This window comes from Barbus barbus, assembly GCF_936440315.1.
Source record: "Barbus barbus genome assembly, chromosome: 30".
NCBI classification, from domain to species: Eukaryota; Metazoa; Chordata; class Actinopteri; order Cypriniformes; family Cyprinidae; genus Barbus; species Barbus barbus.
In genome coordinates, this window is record NC_136758.1 from 8453758 (window position 1) to 8477592 (window position 23835).

At 38.0% G+C, this 23835-nt stretch overlaps 3 protein-coding genes across 6 annotated transcripts in view; 2 read left to right on the plus strand and 1 right to left on the minus strand.

The window, feature by feature from the left end:
• Nucleotides 1–1388, minus strand: part of LOC306850515 (exocyst complex component 5) — a 21784-nt gene extending 20396 nt beyond the window's left edge. The window contains exons 1-2 of one of the 2 annotated variants that reach the window (XM_079386180.1): nt 1034–1388; nt 576–670 (exon numbers count right to left, since the gene is read on the minus strand). In XM_079386180.1, coding sequence (XP_079242306.1) covers nt 576–670; nt 1034–1066 — 128 coding nt within the window. In that variant the 5' untranslated portion in view covers nt 1067–1388. The remainder of the gene's footprint in view (nt 1–575; nt 671–1033) is intronic. The other variant, XM_079386181.1, reaches the window with a different exon arrangement.
• LOC306850516 (AP-5 complex subunit mu-1-like) lies at nt 1379–8157 on the plus strand. 2 transcript variants are annotated; one of them, XM_079386182.1, is made up of 8 exons: nt 1379–1705; nt 3142–3805; nt 3878–4105; nt 4475–4614; nt 4808–4893; nt 4990–5102; nt 5182–5278; nt 6649–8157. In XM_079386182.1, exons 1-8 carry the CDS (start codon nt 1638–1640, stop codon nt 6729–6731), a joined length of 1479 nt encoding a protein of 492 aa, XP_079242308.1. In that variant the 5' UTR covers nt 1379–1637; the 3' UTR covers nt 6732–8157. The 2 variants fall into 2 exon arrangements, 1 of the variants encoding a protein (XP_079242308.1); XR_013782413.1 differs by having other exon boundaries at nt 1381–1705; nt 5201–5278; nt 6649–6899.
• A 1618-nt stretch (nt 8158–9775) lies between these two features.
• LOC306850831 (uncharacterized protein) lies at nt 9776–17312 on the plus strand. 2 transcript variants are annotated; one of them, XR_013782442.1, is made up of 5 exons: nt 9776–10764; nt 12269–12392; nt 12662–12717; nt 14314–16329; nt 16655–17311. XR_013782442.1 is itself a non-coding variant. In XM_079386747.1 (4 exons), exons 1-4 carry the CDS (start codon nt 9976–9978, stop codon nt 14449–14451), a joined length of 1107 nt encoding a protein of 368 aa, XP_079242873.1. In that variant the 5' UTR covers nt 9776–9975; the 3' UTR covers nt 14452–17312. The 2 variants fall into 2 exon arrangements, 1 of the variants encoding a protein (XP_079242873.1); XM_079386747.1 differs by having other exon boundaries at nt 14314–17312.
• Nucleotides 17313–23835: the final 6523 nt, after the last annotated feature.

Genomic DNA, 23835 nt, shown 5'->3' on the forward strand with positions numbered 1-23835 from the left:
TAATGCATACGCAGCACTAACACACTTATATAAACAGTCTTAGGAATTTAAATAATGCAATAGTTGCAGAGCTGAATATGAATACAATCTAAAAACTACACTACCAATCAAAAACGTATGCGCAATTACTAAGACTTTATTAATATTTCTTCCATATTTTAGAATAGTAAAGCACAATCAAAACTACGAGATCCCATGGCATTCACCTCTCTCTCAGTCTACTACAGTGTCTATTGAAATGGGTTTATAGCATGAAATAAAAATGTTAATTCAATCTTATATTTCAGCTTCTATAGCCTAGCCAACAGTACAACTCTGCACACTCATTACCGATTTCATGAGCTGCATCCTAAGAATCTTTGCCATCTACACTGACACCTTGTTTTCAGTTCCTATCCCAACTCAACCATTTCAAGAAAAAAAATCATACATAAGCAATTTTTTTTTTGTCTACAAAACTAATTTCAAACATTTAAGCTTTAGGTCAAAGGGTATTTAACATCAATGAAGCTAAACATGCATTAAAAAGTCAAGTTTTGTATGTTTATGACAATCATAAATCTTTTGAGACTCACTTTTTGGGGTCAAATGCCTCTGGACCTCCTTTGGAGCCTCCTCCAGGTGTTCTCCATGCCAGTCTCTCAATATACTCATCAGCATCAAACGGTTCCTGTTAAGATCACAAAAATAATAATGAATAAGCTGCTAAATGTAATTGCTAATGGCATGCACAGATAAATAAGCTTTAATAAATGACCATCTGGACTGGTTTAGAGAATCGGAAGAGTTTGTATTGATAATATTAAATGATAACTGCACAGATCGTCTGACAACACAACCCAGGACAGCTGGGAAGAGTATTTATTTGGTGTTTAGCTTCTCATGAGTGCTAGCGTTAACATTGCTGTCTGCATGCAGCAAGTCATTATACGTCGACACTGAACAATGTAAATACTGCACGCGAAAAATGATTTATGAAAACAGCTTGAGCTGTAACGCAGACCGTGACATCTTCAGACAAAAACAGACCTACCTCGAATAACTGAGCTGTTGTAACGTTAGCCATATTTCAAAGAGCCAGAAAGCAAAAGATAAGTCCGCAAATACTCCCTAAAACGGCGTAGTCTCGAGACTATATTTTGCTCCTTGTTGTTTATATCTGTTCTGAAAACAATTGCTTCCTGCATCCAGCTGCCATGACCGGGCCGGAAATAGAAAGAAAGGATACGGGGTGAGGATAAGAAGGCTATGCGTTTGAGAGCAGGTCTGAGATCAGCTTTGATATTCTACTCCAATGTCGTTTATAAACAGCGCAGTTTTTACGGCTGATCCTGCGTCAGCTGCGTCGCAGCGACCCGACCACGCCCCAAAATGTCACGTGATCGTCTAGAAACAGGAAGAACATGCTGTCACATGGGAATAACATGATAGAGGCGAGTTCCTTTATTTTGCTTTGTTATGTTGAGATCTTAAGTTTATATCGGTCGCACACTATCGAACTGTGGAAAAAAACTACTACTACACAAAAAAAACCTAAATAAAAATCGTCGTACCGAGTGAGCTAATAATTGCATACTTCACTACATGTTTGGCATGTTAGACTAGTCCCGCTCATCCATAGGGACAGAATCAGCAGCATGAGTATACGAGCACTATGGGTTCTCTCACAAGAGAAGGGTGAATCTGGAAAAGTGCGGTTTTCCAGGTAAGGAGATTTCTGTGAAGGAATATTAGCGCATTGCATACTGTGAAGTATGTACTGTGCATACTATATTTAAAGTAGCCTTTTAGAAAATCATACTAACATACTGCTAATATATCTTTTCTGCATATGTACTGTATAGAGTTTGTACCTTGTACAGCACGCATACAAATGTGGAATACTTGGATGATATACTACATTTGCCAAATTGTGGAGTATACAACTGCAAATCATATGATAGAAATAGTTAGAGTAGGATGCTATTATGAATTCAGTCATAGCTGCATAATGCTTACTGTTTATACAGTACAATGTGTTACAGTTTAGTAGTATGTAAGTACTCCACTCTGAATGTAGCTGATAAAACAGTAGGCAATATGCAGCAATAAACATTGCAGTTGTAGTCTACTCTGTTGTCATATTATGACCCTGGTCCTGTCCCAATACCCACACTTTGGTCGTATCTACTTCCGTGACATATTTCCAGTGTTTGGCCCAAGTGTTTAGGTGTGCATGAAGACCACAAGTTTACACGTTGAATACTCTGCACTTTAAAATAAACTTCTGAATGTCTCTTCAGTAGTTCCTATATAACAGACAGCACACAGTGCAATTAAGATTTGCTACCAAATTTTATATAATATGCAATTAAATCTTACCCTGGAAAGTTTATCATGAAATCAGGCGATTTCAGGGCACATGAGTTCTTGATCATGATGAATGATGGGATATGCTTAAGGGCCGTTCCAAGGACGATAACGTTAAAGTTTTAATTATTGTTCAAAATCAATGAGAATAGGGAAGTCCACACCATAAGTATAACAACAACTACTGACACAAATGATATCATTAGAATAGTTTTCAGAACAATTTTTTTTTGCATTTGATGAATGATAAAAAAACATTGACAGCTAGAATCCGCCCGACTTTCAAAGCAGCAAATGACATAACTGTGGTGCATGCTTATTATAAACAGAATGTTATCGTACATTGTTGTGGATGCAAATCGTTATAGTTATAATTATAGATATTGTTCTTGGTGTGAACGGCCCCTTTAGCATACCAATATTAGCATACAAATGGCCCTATAGCAGTAATTTTGGCACTGATATAATATTGTTTAAAGTGGTATTAGAGATGGAATTATTTGTGAAGGGCACTGAGCTTTGCATTTTTCCTGAGACAGTTTTGCGTGCTACTTCCTGTCACATCTCACATGCACACACTCTTAAGCAGCCAAGACAGGCCTATTATTACACTATGGGTGGAGCACACTGAAAGTCAAGTTGAACACATTGCATTGTGGGATACAGTACGTAGTAAGCAGTCTGGGTTTTCCATGAAAACAGAAAATGCAAACTGTGCACAGCGTTTGATTGGAATGCTTTTTCCAACATAGTCAATTTGTTATTTTTCTTTTGTTATGTTTTTTAATTCAGGCGATTCCCAACAGTTGAGCTCCGTGCCAAATCCTTGGCTGGAACTCAGTATGTGGCCGTTCCGGAGGACCACGTCATACCCAAGCTTCTGCTGACAGAGCTGGGCCTGGTGGATGCTGACAAACCTTATGTAGAAGTACGGGACGACTGCGCCCGTCAGCACCGCTCACCAGCTGTGGAGCTCCGTTTGGACGGCCCGGGTGGGAGAACCCTCTGGCCCTTGCTCACGGTCACTCAGGGAGCGTTAATCCTAGCCTGCCTTCCTCTAGTGGAAGCACCTCCGGAGCCTCGGCCACCTCTCCCCAGCCTGGCCTCAGTCTCTCAGGGCTTAGCTCTTTTGTCAGGCCTGCAGGATTTCCTTTGTGGCCCTGGAGGTAAACCAGAGCCTGATGTGCTGGCCTCCCGTTTGGCTGCTCTTCCCTCGGTGCTCCTGCAGGTTTGCCCTTTTGGGAGGCCACTGGACACCCTTCCTCCTGCTGGATCGGTGCCTGCTGCTGTGGCTCCAAGCCCGGGGGGGGCTCAAAAGCAGCCAGCCTGGAAGGCAGGGATCCATCGAGGCAGGGCGGTAGTAAGTGTGGCCCTTACCGAGAAGGTGAGGTCCATGCAGTACGGCAGGAGCAGTCAACAAGATATCTGGGATGTGTACGGCATGGTCATGTGCAAAGTTAGTCCCCACTGAACGTATAGTTTCATTAGTGTTATACTTGTATCACATTTATGACTTCATGTTTTTCAGTGTGAGGTTGAAGGTGTTCTGCCCAATGTGACCGTCACCCTCACACTCCCACCCAACGGTTCGCCCCTGCAGGACATTCTTGTCCATCCCTGTGTGACGTCTCTGGATGCAAGCATTCTTACCGCCTGCAGTGTAGACGAGAATGATGGTTCCGCCTTTTCAGGGCCATACAAGTTCCCTTTTTCACCACCTCTGGAGCTTTTCAGACTCTGTAGCTACACCTCACAGGTAAACCTTATAGTTTCTTATGTTTTGTCTCAAAAATGTACCATTCAAATATTTGGGTCGGTAAGATTTTTGTCTCTTATTTGTTCAAATACAGCAAAAACAATAATATTGTGAAATATTATTTTAATATCAAATAGCTGTTTTCTATTTGAATATATTTTAAAATGTAATTTATTCCTTTGATGGCAAAAGCTGAATTTTCAGCATCATTACTCCAGTCTTCAGTGTCACATGATTTTTCAGAAATCATTCTAATATGCTGATTTGGTGCTTGGAAGTTTTTTTTTTTTTTTTTAAATCATCAACATTTATTCACACACACTGAAGCTGTAGTATCTTTAACTAACTTGGCCTTATAACTTTTTTGAGGTACCTGTGCCACCAATTCTAGGCTCCTACCAGCTGAAGGCAGAGGAGAATCATCTGAAGGTTAATGTTGTCTTGAAGCTCCATGAAAGTGTCAAAAACAGCTTTGAGTACTGTGAGGCACACATTCCATTTTTCAACCAGTAAGTTACACAAATTTGTAGTAAAGAGCTTAATTTTGTATTGCAGATGTGTTGGGTAGGGTGCAGGCATTTACACTGTCAGATATTAATCATGGCTCTTTATGTAGTGGTCTGTCTTTAGCTGGTTCTGTATTGCTGTGCTTATAAATAGTACACTGGCTGTTGTAGTGTCCCTGTACATGCCTCTTCACAGGAATCTAATGGGAAGTGTGGAGGTCAAAGTGAGCTCAGGACAGCTTGAGGTGTCTAAAGAGAAGAACCTACTGGTTTGGGTCCTTGGTATGTCTGTTCATGATATTTCATTTAATTTTTCATTGCAATTTATTAGTATTATTTATAATTATGTTACTGACATTTGTCTTTTTACCTCCTCAGGTCAGAAGTTTCCAAAGTCCCGTGAAGCAACACTGGAGGGGACTGTTCATTTTTCAGGGACTGTTGCTGGACCGACTGACCCTCTGTGCACAGGACTCACTGCATATATAAAAGTGAGGGTGAATTCAGCATCAACTGATTTGTTGTTTATATACAAATATATTAAGACATTTGTCACTGTATTCTTTCTAGCTTTATTTCCGTGTGCCAGATTTGACTCTGTCTGGTTGCTGTGTGGATCAACACTCAGTGCAGGTTTACTCATCTGCCAAACCACGCATTATCACAAGTGAGTGTTTCACTGACAGCCTTATTATTGGTAACTAAAACTATTAAAATCAGTTTTGTTAATTGAAATAAAATAAAATATAAATATTAGATGAAAAACTTAAATAGAAAAATGTTGCTTTGGCAACTAACTGAAATAAAATGAGCTTAAATTGTAGAACTAAAATAACTAAAACTGAAATAAAAATATATAAATGCAAAATAGAAATATATTAGTGCTGTCAAACGATTAATCATGGTTAATCACATCCAAAATAAAAGTTTTTGTTTACATAATATATGTGTGTATACTGTGTATATTTAAGATATTTAATATTTAAGAAAAATATGTTATGTTTATATATTAAATATATTTATATATAATATAAAATATAAGAATATAAATGTATATACGTGTAAATATTTTCAAAATATATACTGTATGTGTGTGTATTTATATATACATAATAAATATACACAGTACACACCAAAAACTCAAAAACTTTTATTTTGGATGCGATTAATCACGATTAATTGTTTGGCAGCACTAAAATATGTATAAAAAGCTATTACAAAATATTAATAAATATATGACATGAAAAAAAAAAAATGTTGTGTACACCTGGCTCAGTTTGAATTTAAACAAAACAGAAATTTTAATTTACTGGCCCCCCTTCACTAACAAAAAATATAGTAAATGCTTTCAGTTTCAACCTTGATGCTACAACAGTTTTTCCATCTGCTACTGTCAGAAATGTAGGCATTACTCTTGATCCTGCACTGACTCTGGATGCTTACATTCGTAAACTATCCAAAGCTGCATTTTTCCAGCTTCGTCGGTTAGCACAACTTCGATCATAAGTTACTCCAAAAGATGCTGAACCATTAGTGCATGCTTTTATTACATCACGCCTCGACTACTGCAATGCTCTTTTTGCTGGATTACCATTGCACTCTATCTCTCGTTTACAATATATTCAAAACTCTGCTGCAAGAATATTAACCCATACTAAGCGATCTGCTCACATAACCCCAATCTTATTTAAACTCCATTGACTCCCTGTATCATCCCGCATTACTTATACAATTCTTCTGCTGACTTTTTTTTTTTTTGTTCTTATACTATGTTTGTATCTCTATTTTCTGTACATAATTGTACCATGATATGCAACGTCAATCATGTCTATCCCCGGACTGGGCAACTGTCTACTGTCTATTTAACTGACTGATTGATTGTGAAAGGACTGTTATCATTATGTGAATCGACTGTCTATTCTGTTTCTGCTTTTGTACAGCGTCCTTGAGCTTGGGAAAGGCGCTATATAAATTAAACATATTATTATTACATCAGCAATAAAAATTAACCTATATACCTTTTTATGTCCCCTCTAGCACGAGAGCTGGTCTCCTCAGAATATTACATTTGGAACTCCACGGGTGACGCCCCGGTGTCCTCTGGACTCATGGTGCTGTGACGGCATCTCATTAATGCACATCATTGTAGATATTAAACAAGGATCGGGGACTGAATGATATTCTGTATGGAAATGCTGCTGTCATAGAGTGTTAACTTACATTTACAGTCTGACTTTCATATATAAGTGTGTTTTTTCTGTCAAAATATGAAATCCTCAGTTTCTCAGAATGTGTCTTGAGTGCGACTCCTTTATTTAGCTGAAAAATGGGCTGATATATAATGAATGACTGGTCGGAGAACCTGATCAGTATTTATTATAATATATTATTTTCCAGTCATACATATCCTATTTAGTGATTAACTAGGGTTTTTATACAGTATAATAAGAAAGGGTTTTATCTGCACCGTTTTTAGTCCAATGCTCTTTCATCTTCACTAATAAGAAGTAATGAAGAATTAAATTTCAATTAACAGTTCTTTCATTTTGCTTCAGACTGGGCCCCGAGCTGGTTTATATAGAGGCTCCTTGAGCTCACTCACAAGAGGACTTTGGCCCTGTGTTTGTTTGATGAGGCTGAAAAGAGTGCATTTTGATGGGAGAGAAGGAGAGAAGGCTATTGTTGAGGAGAAATACCAGACTGGTATCCAAAGAGGTTCTTAATTAGTTTCCAAAGTGACCCATAGAGGTCCCACTTAAGCTTGTCTCGGTCTCTCTTCTGCCCTACAAAAACAGTTAATGGAGACTTAAAAATACCAGTCATCCAACTTACAACTAAAGGACCCTTTAATTCTGGTCTCTTTATTGTTACAATGGGAAATCAATTATGTAGCCTATGATGTTATAGATGTATCTGCTTGGCTAAATGTTATAAACCTAACCAGGTGCATAAATCGTGTCACCTTAAATACATTGCGTGGTTCTGGGCAGAAAGCCATTTCTGCATAGATATAAATAGCAGCTGAGTTGCATTTGGCTGTCAATTACGGCTGAGAATTCCCATGGAGAAGACAGCAAGATGATGATGGTTCAGCTGGAGCCACATAAGAGCTCTTCACTGAAGCAAACCATTGTCTGAGTGATTAATTGTCTGCCAGGACTACTGATGGCCTTGCTGCGTCTCTGTAAGAACAAGGCAGGGCTGCATTCTCACAAGGATTTCCTCAAAACACTGAGCATGATCAATCTTATGGCTGAAGCAAGTCTCCAATAAAGTCCTCTTCATTTGCTCTATGCGTCTGTATTCAAAGAGCTTCTCAGAGAATTCCACACTTCCTCTTAGTCTGACTGGCTCCTGACCTGTAGTCAATCGGGCCATTCCCCATCATACAGTAACTCTAAAGGAATGTGTTCAGGATTCTTATTGGAATTTCTACAATAATTAGGAATAATTATTGGGGAAAAAAAGATGGTTGATTATTTAAATCTTGCATCCTATTGGATATTATGTGGTCTTTGTTGTATTAAAAAATGTCTTCCAACACAGTTGAAGAAATAGCTGTAATATTTTTATTTTTAATAATTAAATTACTAATTTTGATTTAAATATATAGTTGAGATATTGAGAACATTGTGATCTAATAGATTTTTTTTTTGTCATGTTGGAATTAGGGTTATGGTTAATTAAAACTAAGACCAAAAAAAGGAGAATAAATAGAAAAAAAAACAAAATTAAATATAAAAAAGATGACTCATTGATTTATAGTTTAACTTGATTTAAATAAAACAAACTACATAGACACATAAAAAAAAAACTAACAGCTAAAAACAATGAAAACATTCAACAGTTATTTTACAAAAAAAAAAAAAAATACTCAAACCTAGCATAAAGTGACTTAGTTTCTCAATTAGCCTATAGCCTACTAAAATAATAACATTTACATATGAAAAACATTCCCATTCAATTTTTCTTCTTCTTCTTGAGGATTTTTGAACGGGGTAATTAAAAAAACAAAACAATTTAATAGAATATTCTGTTCATTTTGTACCTTTATCAACTGAAATGGTCAACTGAACAGACAACACCACTGCAGTATTTCATCATGCTGTAGTTATTAAAGAGTATTATTTCACAAAGACATTTTCTTTCTGTAGCATACTATAGGCCTAAAGAGTACACACTCTGCATCAATGAACACCACGATGTGTCCTGGGCCAATGTCCCCCATAATTTGATGTATAGGTCCATCTAGTGGCTTTTCTTAGAAATAGATTTAATACATCCCAACTTTCTTTCTTTCTTTGAAATGTAAATGTAGACCTATACTATAATGGCGGTTTGCTGGAATTGTATAGCTTTTTTAAAATAGCATTTTAGAAGTTTTAGAATTAAGGTCTTTGGTGAAGCCTACAGAGACTTCCACGTTTTGTTTTACAACATAAATTATACAACTTAATTTAAATATTGCATACATACCTCAAAATATGCAAGCGCTGCTTTAAACGGGTAAGTTACTAACCCTTACGAAAATTAACCATGGTTTTACTACAAATAAAACAAAAAAAAACATGTTTACTATACTTAACCATTGTTTTGCTACACTAACCATAGTTTAACTATTATATTTGTAGTAAAAGGGTGGTTATATAAATGGTAATCAATATGCCAAATATGCTAAATAAAAACACGGTTACTACACTTTTACTACAATAAAACCATTGTTAATTTTCGTAAGGGAACAAATTAACTAACAAGGCTGAAATAAAATATTTTTTTATTAAATTAAAAATTTGAATTTTAGGAAAATTACAAATGGCAACAGACTGAAATAAGTAAAAAAAAAATACTAAAATGAAAACTAAAGCTAAATAGAAATATTAAAATAGGCTAATCGTGATAGCCTAACAAAATGACAAAAGCACATGACAATGGCTAAAACTTTAAAATGAAAAAGAAAACTTAAATAACAAATTGACCATTTATTCATGCTTTAAATAAACAAACAATAAATGAATGAATAAATAAATAAATAAAAAGTGCGCCTTTAATTTGTGTGAAAAGTGATTCAGGAAGTATAACCGATGCCTATCAATAAATTAAAAACTCAATTTCCCAGCATCCTTCACTGCAACGCGCCGACATGGTGTCGTAAATCGTCCGCTTTGCTTTACGGCAGATAATAGGCCAGTGTGGAGTGAATTGAGTAATGGCAGGAACAGACACGAGATAGTCCGCGAACTTCACGTTGTTTTTACATTTATCGGGTACCAGCTGCCGGACGCACGTCAGTGTTTGTCGTCGTTCGCTGTGAGAGGCTGATTCCGACCCCGTTTTTCTGTCATCATAGTAACTGTATGCAGTGGAATGGCTGAAGTGCCGACTGGGCCTAACGCACTGACTTCATCCCCGAGCGAGATCACAGGACTGCCCGTGGACGGGTGCACCTTACTGGGCACCGATGAGGGACGGGACATCATCTGCCCCGGCCCGGGACACCAGCACGCCTGCGACCACAAGGCGATAGTCAAATCAAACCAGAACAACGTGCATCCTAATGCATCAGCCGCCCAGTTCCACACAGCCCAGCTGAACGGGGTCCAGTGCAACCACACTCACCTCCAGAACCACGTCCAACAACACCGGCCGTCCGACAATCAAAACGCCGCTTCCGATCACCGCTTGGACGGCATCGGCGAAACACAGAGCGATCACACGGAAAACAACAATTTCACGAGAAGTAAACGATGTAGTGCTAGTGATATATCACAGAGCCAGTCGCCGCCGAACAACGGGATAAACTGCACTGATAGCATGGCGATCACGGAGAGCAGCTCTTGTGGACTGGAGAATGATGTAAGTAGCAGGAATGGTTCGGGGGATCAGGCTCGAGCGGCAGCGCTGGTGGACGGGGCTGAGTCAGGCCCAGGCCCGCAGCGCGCTGGAGTAGATCAGCAGGCGGCTGACAGCGCTCCGGTGGCGGGGATGTCGAGGCTAGCGCTGGAGGAGCACGACGAGTCCATCCGATACGTGAGATACGAGTCTGAGCTCCAGATGCCCGATATCATCCGACTCATAACTAAAGACTTATCTGAGCCCTACTCCATATACACCTATAGGTACTTTATTCACAACTGGCCTCAGCTCTGCTTTCTGGTATGTATCCTGCCATTCGGTTATTCTTGATGGTGTTGAAGAGATCAGTAGCAAAGCCTTCAAAATCATCTCTCAAATAACAAAATAGCCAACATTCGTGTATAAAATATTGCTGATTGATTAGCATTTTCGTATCTCATGTGCATCCGAGAATAGTAGGGTATTACCATTGTTTTGGACACATGCCATGTAAACCTTGACTGAAATAAACATGTTACTATAGTAAGTGTCCACAAAAAAGAAGTAAAAATGTCTTAACCATGGACTGTCTCAAATACATTGTCATTATATAATCATGTCCAAGGACATTACTCTGTATTTTTAAATGTTTGTCCATTTTTTTTCTCTAATGTCTTATTGATTTTAGTGATGACCTGCCTTTACTTCTTGTCATATTTAACCACATTGAACACACAATTTACCATGGTTTTACTGTACAATTATGTTTCATACTAAACAAACTATTATGAGAAAGTAAATTTTTACTTACTGACCAGCATCAAAAATCAATCATAAATCTGTCATTCAGTGAAGTTTCATCAATATTAGAGCCTCCAGCATCATCTCTGTTAATCAAAATGATATGGCCATGGTACAGTTATGTAATATCGTGTATAAAATTATACTGTTTGATTAACATCTTGGTATATCTCGTATTTAAATGATATTCCAATGTACATCAAAGAATAGCATGGTATTACCATGGTATGTGTCCAAAACACGGCATGACCATGTTACCGTAACTGTAATAAACAGTCACGGTAACGGTATAAATATACATTTTGTTGCATGCTGTGCCTCAAAACATGACTAAATAACCTTGTCAAAGAAACCAAAACATTATACTGTTTGTTTATTGTATTTGTATTGTATTTTTTCAAATGTCATATTGTTTAAAGTGATGGATTTAGTCCATGTTAAATGTAACCACATCACTAGACACGGGATTCTACTGTAGTAACACTAAATATTATTTTATTGTATCTTTTGCAAAAATGTTTCATATTAAATCTGTTGAGGGTGAGGAAGTATACTTTCGTAACAGATGAACAGATGACTACAAACAAGTGTCATGGTACTCCTGTGTTGTTGTTTTAACCATGCATTTTGGACCAATACTGTGGTAGGTTAATCATTCAGTACCGTAGTATTTCTTCAGTGCTTATTTTGTGAGAGTCACAGGAGTCATTGTAGTTTAACAAAAACCATAGTTTGTTTCACAGAAACCATAGTTTCATGAATCTAACCATGGTAATGAGGAGCAGCCATATCATGGTTTTTCCTGTGGTTACTATGGCCTTCTTTAAAAATACTGTGGTGACCGTGTCAGAACTATGATACAGTCAGGGGTGTTAAAGAGTATTTATATCTTTATGAACACAACAAGGTCAGGGTGGCGTAATTAACACAAATTGAGCCTAATAATAGAGATATTTGTCATTGTTTTGCTCATAGTTCACAGCCCACAAGAGTAATTGCAGTGTCTTTCTGTGATGTGTCACAGGCGATGGTTGAGAAGGACTGTGTCGGTGCCATTGTGTGTAAGCTAGACATGCATAAGAAGATGTTCCGTCGCGGATACATCGCCATGCTCGCTGTGGACTCCAAATTTCGCAGGAAAGGCATCGGTAAGAGCCATGCTAGCGTTGTAACCCTCATCTCAGAATGGCAACAGAAACAGATCTTTTTATAGGACACACATCTGCTTCAGTGTCAGCTCATGGATACATTTAGTGTCTTTGAACTGCTATGAATCAAGGGTTTGCCATTCTGTGTCGACGGAGCCTGATCATTCCATGCGTTTTTTCCCCCATTCATATTGTAATTTTTACCATCTTCATGAAGTATTTATAATACTTGGAATGTGTTATGAATTATTGTACTTATTCTTTGTTAGGCACCAACCTTGTGAAAAAGGCCATTTATGCTATGGTGGAGGGGGATTGTGATGAGGTAAGAGATTCGTCTTCTGAAGATTTCACACTATGGGTGTGTTTGGAATGGAACTACTTCATACTACACCATAGACTTGGAAGCATGGATTTTCCCAGGCGAGATTGAAAATGCTTTTTTCTGAATTTTGCTGAAATTGTTAAAGGTGGAGTTAGCAATTTCTGGAAGCCAATGTTGATATTTGAAATCACCAAAACAAACACGCCCCAAGCCAAAAGGGTCTGGCCCCCTATTTTGATAGCTCCGCCCCACACATACGTAATATACGGAACCCAGGCAACGATTAGTTCTGTGAAACAAAGCAAAACGATTTGTTTAAAGAGAATAAGAAATAATATCAAAAAGATTGGTCCTGTTGTTTATTAATTCAAGCGATGACGTTCTACAATGTTGTCCGTTGATGCTGTATGTAATCATGTCACTGAGTGATCACTGTCCCGACGTGCAGGGAGTCAGTGACCGAATTCGTGTGCTGATTGAGATGCACCCCGTGTCTACCCTGGATGCTGTGCAGCGTGACAAATCTCCAACAGAGAACTGCTGCTGCGTTCTGTTTATGAAGTGCTGACACAAATTTCAAATGATTTTCAACGGTAGCTTTGTCGCGTCCGATGTAGGTAGACTTTAGCTGTTGCGGCATGTCTGGTGCAGACCCGGTGTTACTCACCAATCGAGAAAAACCAAAGCAACCTCGGCGTCCAATCGCAGGCCTTCCGCTTCTTGAGTTCTCCCCAGCGCTGGAAAGCTGATCCGATATTTACACGGGTTCTACTTCTTGCCTTATCGTTCCGCAGACATTTTCCACTTTTGTTTTTTATCCGCCATCTCTATCTTTCTGTCTCTAGGCTCGGCTGTTCCCTGAACACTCTCTCCTTCATATCATGAGTAGACACGCCCCTTACTGCTGATTGGCTACAAGTTTGTTTTGGTACTCCGCCCTGACTCGGTTTTCTAAAGTGTTTTTGAAAATTACATACCCCACCTTTAATAGTGTTTTAATATAAAAAAAATACTGCAATTTTAAAATAATAAATGAAATTTATAATATAGTGCTGTCAAATCGATTAATTGCTTCCCATATTATGTAAACAAACTTTTATTTTGGATGTGATTAATTATGATTATTCAATTTGACAGCACTAATTCATAAATGTTTTAAACTGCCTTTTGTTACATTATTGTCATGTGGATGTTTTTAACTTATCTCAGAAATAAATGAAATTCATTATTATACATGTTAAATGTAATTATGATGCATTTATAAAAATTTTAAGCAGCACAACTGTTTTCAAAATTGATACTAAAAAAGTTTTTGAACACCTTAATCAGCATATTAGAATGATTTCTGAAGGATTATGTGACACTGAAGACTGGAGTAATGATGCTGAAAATTCAGTTTTGCCATCACTGGAATGAATTACATTTTAAAAACCAAAAAAAAATAGTGTTAAGAAAATTCACATGCTACGCTCCAACTTGAGAGTATGTGGTAGTTCCAAATATGCCACAAATTCTGTCTTATCTGACCTATGTTTGAGTGTACTTCAAAACCTGTACTATGCCCATTATGTTTACATGCTTTGTTCTTATCCTTAGGTGGTGCTAGAGACGGAAATCACCAACAAATCAGCCCTGAAACTCTATGAGAACCTGGGCTTTGTCAGGGACAAGCGGCTGTTTAGATATTATTTAAACGGAGTGGACGCACTTCGGCTCAAACTCTGGCTTCGCTAAATCAAACTACGGGGTCCCTCAACTCCTTCTCCATCCCTTTGGCCTACTCTTCCTCCGCCCCAGTCCTCTGGCTCAGATCACATGACTTCCCATCAATAGAAAGGCACTCGACCTCAGCTGAGCCAGAAAGGGCAAACTCTGAGGGAAAATTCAACCAATCATAATAAAGTGTTTTAAGAACTTTTTGTGTGAAAGAAAGAGAGGTTATTGCAAAAAAGAAAAAGAAAAAAGTCTGGTACTAATATGACACTGACACAGAAAAGGAAAAGGTGGTGGCTTCTATGCTCAGGTGTCAATAGCCTGACTTAAGACCTCCTTGTATTTGTGTCGGGCGGTGGAGATGGGCTGGGCAAAACATGTTGACCGCATCGACGAAATGTATCATGCCTAAAGCAAACCATGCGCCACACCTCTGTTGTTGTTGTGTTGTTGTTGTTTTTTTTTTTTAACTAACAATCACAAACCGAAGGATGGAAATGTGTTTAAACCGACTCAACTACTTAAGTTTTTTTTTTTTTTTCCCTAAAAGAGGGTGCACGGGAGCATTGCAGGTTGCAATTGTTTTGTAACCTGCTGCTTTTGCGTTGATGTTTTTTTTTTTGCGTACTTGGGTCTGTGGTTTATTTTATGCGTTTAATTTTATGTTTTGGAAAACACTGAGCAGAGCTTTGTCCACTTTAGAAGCTTGATCTATGACAAACTAACATACACAGATTGAGAAACACTTTAACCTGAATGCTGCGAAGCAGTGCAGATAGCACCTCTGCTCTTTAAGTTGGTCTTATTAGATCACAATATGCCATATTGGTTTGTTACTTGTGATTCTGACACAAATATCATCTCACCATACAAGTTATGTTGATGCTTCTTCATGAGTGTTTTGTACAACTAAATTGAAATGAAAATTAGTTACTAAATGGGCCTAAAAGAAGATTTTTTGAGGACTTTTTTCACCCCGGAGTCATCATCATAGATTCTCCCTTTCCATGTCTGATACAATATTTGGATATTCAGATATTCTGACCTAGATAAATGAACCTCAAACGGACGCACTTCTCATTTTTGCACTGATTAGATGGGATTTAATCCCCTTGTCCGCCACTGTGTTAGCGGACCAGAATACAGATCTCACCAGCTCAGTTGCTCTAATGGACTCATGCAAATAGTTGCTTTAAAGTCATGAAACAGATTGATTTATATGCAAGATGACAGTGTTTAGAGCTGTTTTAAAATTTAACGGAGGAAGCTTCTGGAGGGTAGCGATTTTATGGGTTTGTGTTTAACAGTAGTGTGCTGTGGCAGGTTGTACCATCACCACGTTGTATGTAAATGTCATTGCCAATAGACCCCCATTTTGCTTTGCTGCTGGCTCATAAGTTGTTCTTGGAAGAAAACCTTTTTGTTTTTTTTCAAGTTTGGAGTGGGAAACAAGTTTTTTGATTTGCTAAATGTACATATGGAAGTTTGATTTGTCGTTTTTGATTGTCATTGGAAAAGTTCCCAATAGAGCTGCTGCTCACAGTTGTTGAGAATATGGATGGGTTGCTTTATAAATTTGCGCTTAAAAACAGATATTTGCTAATGGATTTATGGGAAGAGGAATTTATGCAACTTTTTTTTTTTTTTTTTTTTTTAAGCCCAAATTGTAGTACATCTCCCAGAAATGTAATGTCCCATCAATCCCCTTTGACGCATCAGACCGTGTGCTGTCTGTCAGTAAGGCTCAGGTGTTTGGTTTGTGTTCAATTCTCCTTTCACTTGTCAGGGGCTCCTTTCAAGGTCCCAGTGGTTATTAACAGCCAACTTGTCTTTGTTAGGACTTTATTCCTTTTGATTTGTGGACAGTCGATGTTAAAATGGAAATTTGAGAGACTTTGAGTAGTTTTCATCTAAACAGACCTTCAAAGTCAGTCTTTAGATTGCAGATGTAAATTTAGTCTGAAATCAAGGGATAGTTTAGATTCACCTCATCATATACTCACCCTCATATTGTTCCAAACCTGTGCATTTTTGTTTTCTGTAGAAGATATTTTGAAAAAAAACAAATTTTTGTCCATAGAGTTAAGAGTCGCTTGGGTTCAAAACAACATTGGATCCCACTGACTTTTATTGTATGGACAAAATCAGTTGAAACGTCCTTCAGAATATGTTCTTTAATGTTCTGCTTCAAGAAGAAAGTCATACAGGTTCAGAACTACATTAGGGTGAGTAAATTATAGCAGTTTTCTTTTTTTGGTGAACTATCCTGTTAATAAAATTCAAAACCTTTCACAAGGTGCCAACCTTGACAGACAATAATGCATTTCTGGCTGTCAATCCTCACCATTCAGTGCTGCCCATGTTTTTGTATTGGATGAATACTAATTGTTTAAAATTGTGGTTGGCAAGTTTTTTTGCACTGCCAATATCTGACTTTTATGGATTATATTACTGTAAGCTGTCCATCAAATGCTATGGCCATTTAAAAGCTTTAGACCGAACAGCTGGCAGGTTCTAGCTGTCTAAGATCTCATATTTAGATGATGTGGACACTAATCTGACTGGCTTCTGTTTTGGGGAATTATTCATTGATGGGGCTAATTTGGAATCTGCACTTGTGGCTAATTCTCATCCCTGTAAACAGTGGAGTTTATGTTGTAGTTAGTGTTACTCTTGTACTTTCAGCTGATTTGGACAAGTGAGACCTGCTCCACAAACATGGATCCATTTTGTTGGGGAAAGAGCGACTGTTTGCATGTTGATTAAAATTTTCTCCACCCTTCTTTCACCCTTGACAAAATGTCTTTCAAAAGTTTCTTTGTTTTCAAGTGGACGACAGACCTGGTTTAAAAATTATAAATAAATTATTTGATTTTTAAGCAAATGTTGTAGCTTGTTCTTTCTGAAAGGAGAAATGGGGACTTTGTGTCCAAACATAGTTTTTTTTTTTTTTTAGTGGGCAGAACCACATGTTTGGCTGAACAGTAGTAGCCAGGGAATTGTTTGGAACTTGTTTGCAACATCATTTTTCAAATTAATTTTGATGCTGCTAGTAGTGCAGCAATTACAAACTTGGCCTTTAAACCTTGCTTACTCCAGTAAAACAAAAAGGTCTTTGCAGTAAAAGTGGCAAAGTTTGACATTAGCTGTACTCGGATGTTGTGTCTTTAGTTATTTATAGCATCAGAGGTACTTGATTATCCATGGTTGTTTATTTGTATGTATAAGTACACTAATTTAAATCTGTTAAAATTAATGTTTGTTGTCAAGAGGAGGCAGTTGTACTCAAAACCACCACAGTGTTTATTTTAACATAATTGCACAAGACCAATTCACATGACAAGATTTTTGTATTCCTCAGACTACATCCACTCCTGTTTTACAGTTAAAATGCAAATGTAGCATATTGATTTACATGCTCTGACTTTAAGGTCTTTAGACACCATTAGTTTTGCATAATCATAATTCGACATCACATGTAACAATTGTTTTATGCCAGTGTAAAGTTTATTTATATTACTTTTTCATGAGTTGTTTGATGGTTAGCCACTTCAACCTTTGATTTTCCTGATGGTTTTATTTACAAAATGCAAATCTTCCTGTTTTTAGGCTGGGGGAAAAAAGCATTGTGGAATGACTTTAACGTATCTGTCTGGATAGTTCACCCATAAATGAAAACTTGTTTAAAATTTACATAGGCTGAGGATCCATTGGCGAGCAAGTGATGTAATGCTAATTTTTGATAAACCCATCTACATAATCTTTGGGCTGAGCAAATTTTAAGCAAATTTTAAATTTTGGGTGAGCTATTCCTTTAGCTCAAAAAATTTGCCTTGTTAAAAAAGACCAATGCCTGCAGGATAGAAAATGATCATAAACATTACATGGAGCATCTTTTTATATTGGACAAAATAATGGGAGGAAATGGGTTACGTCATTTGGTGGCAGGGGGATTATGATCAATGACTTCTGGGATTCTGGCTCTTGGGATAGTTGTACTGTCATCTCACAAGAAGGTCTCCAAGTTTGAGTCTCTTTTGAGTCAGCAGGACATTCTGTGTCGAGTTTGTTCTCAACATGTTGGTGTGGGTTTCCTCCAGATTCCTCCACAATCCAAAGACATGCGACAGGTCAATATTGGACTCAATAAACTGCCGCTCATGTGTGAGTGTTTGTTAGGCCTGCATGGACTGGCTGTGCGTCCAAGGTGTTTCCCTGCAGCCTGAGGCGCTCAAATAGGCTCAAGGGTCACCACAGAACAAGCTAATTTGTGAAATCGGGATTGATGTTCCAACCTTTGCTTCAGCAGCCCAGGTTATGCTCTCATTCCTGTTAAAGAACTATTCCAGATTCAATTCCTCCAATTTACACCTGGCTAGAAATGTAACAATCAAAGTGTATCTGTAAAGCACTATTGACTTGCACTTGAATTCTGCAGACTCCACAGGAATTATAAGCAGGTATGGCCTGCTTGCTTGCTAGAAGTTGTAGTAGTTGTACTAGAAGTGTACGACTGTAATCACATTTCCCTATCATTTATGAACCGAAGGATGAGTTAATGTTGTCTTGAGTAATAGACAACATACCACAGATGCAGTACAAATTAGATTGAAACATTCCTTCATGTGCACTTGTGCTTGCATCTTCTTAGACTAACTGTGCTTTATGGAGTCTGCCTGTAAAGGCCTCTTGGTAATTTCCCATTCTTCCTGTAGATATATTTTCATGGAGGAACCAGAGTAATGTCCATACTTGTTTTCATTATGCCAAAGTAACATCATGTTTGCATTGCAATTCCTCTGCATAGTTCCTGTCACACCTCTGTCCAGATTTGTTCTGCTCCTTGGAGAATTCAGGGAATTCTTATGACAACATTCCTTCCCCAGACCTCTACATTTCTGGTCTTCTAATTCCATTTTCCATTAGTGGTTTGTCACTCGTTATGTCTCCCACGTTTGGGTCTGCCACCTGTGGACTTGGCTGCATCAGCTCCCTTACATCCAGAATCTGTCCTTCAGACTCATCCCAGAAGATGTTTTGTTGCATTGGCCTGGACACAAGTCGAACCCTCTGTCCTCCTTCCATCTCATCTCCTTCCACTGTTACATAAGACAAGACTTCAATGAGGTTAAGTACTCAACCAAAATGGAAAGGTCCATTTGGCCAATTCAATAATTGGTAAAACAATTGAACTGAGGGACTCACGATAAGAGGTGTACACCCTCTTCTGTTTCCTTTGACTTTCCCTAAAGCACCTCTGCTGAGCTTGCCGCTTCTTGGTTGCTTGGCGACTGAGCATCGTCTGTGCCAGCAGGAGACCTTTCATGTGTCCCTGCGAAGGTTAAGAATGCTCGAGTGATCCACCTAAGAATAGCCTCAATGTGTTAATGTAATTCCAAGTGGCATTTGTAAGTAGATGCTAAAATCTTGTCATGACACTACAAACATTTATGAAAGTCTTTAAGAGTGACGCTTCAGTGGCGCAAATGTACCATTAAAATCAATTGGTAAGGTTGGTTAAAAATGATCTGAGAATGAGTTGGTTGATGGTGCAAGATCTCTCCCAGTGCCTGGGATTTCCAGAGTGGGGAGAAGGGATCTACTCCTGGTCCCCTGTACCCTAATAATGGATCCCAGAGTTGAAGGTAACACGGCTGCTCCCCAACATACTTTCCACTCCAACAACACAGTAATCAGATCTAGTGGGACCACAGGGCAAGGCTCATTGCTCACCAGCTGTCAGTCTTCTCCCTCTTTATCTACATATTTTAGGCTTGAAACGCCATCACAAACTCAGTTCCTGAGTTGTCAGAGACTCCCTCTTTATCTGACGGCACCTCTATTTGCATGCTTTGCTATACAAAATCATGCAAATAGGCTGGGGTTCTGAACTCTGGCTCTCGAGGTCCACTTTCCTGCAGAGTTTAGTTCCAATCCTAATCAAACACCTGAACAAGCTAAGTCTTCAGGACTGCTTGAAAGTTACAGACAGGTGAGTTTGATCAAGTTTGGAGCTAAACACTGCACTAAAGTGGATCTCAAGGTCCAGAGTTGAGAATCTCTTCTGTACATTATCCCTTATACGTATATCTTCAAACTATACAACATTATCCCGCCAATTGATTTAGCTGTAACTTTGAGGAGGTTCAAGCAAGAAGTTTTCTTTAAATGGGTTTGCTTTCATGAATGTTTAATTTTTAAACATGTACCTGTAGTGTTTTGCTTGTGCCACAGTGCCCTCCCAGGCTGGGAGTGGAATAGCAGTGGACAGGCCCATCTCTCCATTCCTTGTCCTGACAAGAACAAAATGTATGTTATTCATTAAAAGGAGAGGTATTAGCTATTCTCGGATTTACCCTCTTTAAAATCAACTTTAAAATGATAAATTATTTCAAACAATTTAGTGAAAATGAAAGAACATATTGAAAGACCTCAGAATCAGTTTTGCATGTCTTGCATGCATATTTGGCAGGATTCACATCAGCCCCTATAGCAAGGGTCGTTGGTTGCTATCCTTGCGAGTTGAATGCTCGTAATTAGAATCAAAATGACTGAATGACTTGAAAGCAACTATCCAGTATGTTCAGACCTTTGCTGGTTGTGGTGGATGAGACTTAATAATGCTGTGACCGGTTTTATCACAGACACTCTGAGATCCTGTCGGTGACATAACAAACAACACAAACATGAATAAAGTAATAAAAAACCATGCCCATGACCCATGTTGTTAAAAAAAATATTGTAGTAAAAAAACAAAATCTGAAGTGTATAATGTCTACTCCACTATAGCACCAAAAGGAACTGCATGGTAACAATGTAACTTTTAAACAGGTTTCCTGAAAGCGTCTCCTATCTGCCTTTGGTCAAACAAAATGATAGTCCCACCCTAAACCCACATCATTGGCTGAGCCAATGTTGCTATGTCAGGCCTGTTAAAATGGCTTACCCAGGATGAATTCAGAATTGGATATTACCATTACTCTTTCTCATAAGTTAAAACAATATACTAGTATGCTATCCTGAATATTATGTAAGAAATTCACACTTCAATTGGATAAGAGTTTTGTGCACTCTTAAAAGTCTGTGCTCTATTTTGCTGAAATTCAGAAGTCAAAATGGGTTTAAAACTGATCTTCTAGTTTCAAAAGCAAAAGGCGTAAACAAGAACTGTGGTGTTGTGCAGCAAATTACACGGTCATATAATAATATTGTTCATAATTAGGCCTAAATGTAAAGTCTAATGATTACAGTACTCACCTGGTTCTAAATGGACAGAATTAGGTATTTTGTGTCTTCCTGTCAAAGAAGGCAGATAGTTGGTCTTCCTCTGTCCCACAATCCTTTCTCTTGCATCTCTGTACCTTTAACAGCAGTGACCATCCATGGTGAGGCTGGAAACAGTGAAGGCTCATCCTCCATTGGTTGACTATGAGATGGTGCAACTTGGCAAATCTTTGGCCTGGAGTTGCTGTTCCCCATTTATACTCCCAGCCAAGGTAAGTAATATATCAAAATAGGTTCCTCAATGAACTGCATTAAACTCCATTTCTTGACCTGCTTTCCAGGGTATAATCCAGGCCTAACTCCTCACTCCATCTGAATGTTGAATCCAGGGTCACGTACTACTGAAGATGAGGGTATGCACTCTTCCGAAATGTCCACTTGCATCCGATCCGGTTAAATTGTTTGGTTATGTTTAGACCTAACCTAAACAAAGAGTATTCCCCCTTAGTTCTGCTTAACTGTACAAAATGAAACTCCCGCAAAGTTGTGTTGTGAAATGGCAGGTGCGTGCCCCCCTCTCTTGCTTTATATTTCTCGGTTTTGGCGTAACGAGGCAAGTTTCCATGGTGACTGTCCCCACAGGATACTTTATAACTGTGTGTTAATGCTTGGACGGCGGTGAGAAGGCCCGCTCTCCACTGATTGCTCAGGCATGCGACTGCTCAGGGAGCCAAGCTTGATGATTGACAGAATTAGTGACAGTTTTCTGTTTGTCTGATTACAGCAGGTATAACTTTATATTAGAGAAAACAAACCTAGTTGGTTTGCAATTATTACACAGCAAGTAATTATGCTCATTCATAGTATTTTTTTTCTTTTAAATAAACAAAAACTGCTTGCTACAACCTCGGATTGATGCACATCTTTATGACTATGATGAACAGGGATATCTAAAATGATGAAAAGAAAAATGTGTTTTCTTAGAAAGCTTTGTATACCTATGTTAGATTAATACATTTGAGAAATGTTATACCCTTTTCACCCAAATTTGAATTTTGACCAAAAATGTCAATTGTGTAATCAAATGATCAATAATATAGTTTTCGTAACTTGATCTATATATGTGAGTGCATACAATGTTGACAAACATATATGACCAAACCAATATATACTTTTATATATATATTTTTTCAAGATAATATTTTTGTATTATGATAATGTTTTTGTATTTTGTATTATTAATTACTGAAACATTACCCATTCAGAGGTAATACCGTTTAACATGCATACAGTATATGTGTATTTCGCGCTGCGATGACGGCAAAAAGTTGGGGTCAAACCTTATCAAACGATTAATTTACCTTAAAAAAATATTAACGTGTTAAAATTTTTAGATTAATCGCATGCATTAACGCGTTAACGTTGACAGCCCTAATATATATATCTATACATATATATATATATATATATAAATAAATGCACAGTAATTATTTAAATGTATAGTAATATTTTACCATATTGTTTTTACAATATTTTTGTCCATATAAACACAGCCTTTGTGAAAACATTAAAACTTTTTACTGACCCCAAACTTTTAAATAGGTCATAAAAAAATTACTGTAAATCTTTCTGTTGAACTGTGTCAGCATATGGACTGTTATCGCCACCTCCCAGGGTAAAGGAACTGAACCCCATAATGTGGATTTAAAGACCCCCTCTGTGCTCTTTATAACTCTCCTTCCGTTACCCCTCACTTCCTTTTCTATGCTTCATTTGGTTTAATGGACTTCTCCAGAGGTCTGAAGATGTTCAGCCTGTCCACTCAGCTAATATCTCATAACATTTCCAAGAAAGCAAGGTCGTTATATGCATTCACACAGAGCGGCTGTCACGGGACTGTCCTATAGTGTGTTTATTGCAGGGAGAATTGAGGGAATGAAGGGTTTGTCTTAGTCATTCAGTGTGTTTCATTTTTATGGTGTGTACCACGGTCAGAGCTGTGGCACAGTGGGCAGTGCACATTCTCACAAAACCTGTAGAGCATTTATGCTCACGTGGTGAAGGTTCAAACCCATTCTGTGTCATTTACAGATACCATTCCTCCTCCACTTTCCTGTATTTCTTTTTTTTTTGTTGGTATTTTTATTTAATAAAAAATAAAACAAGGTAATTGTACATTCT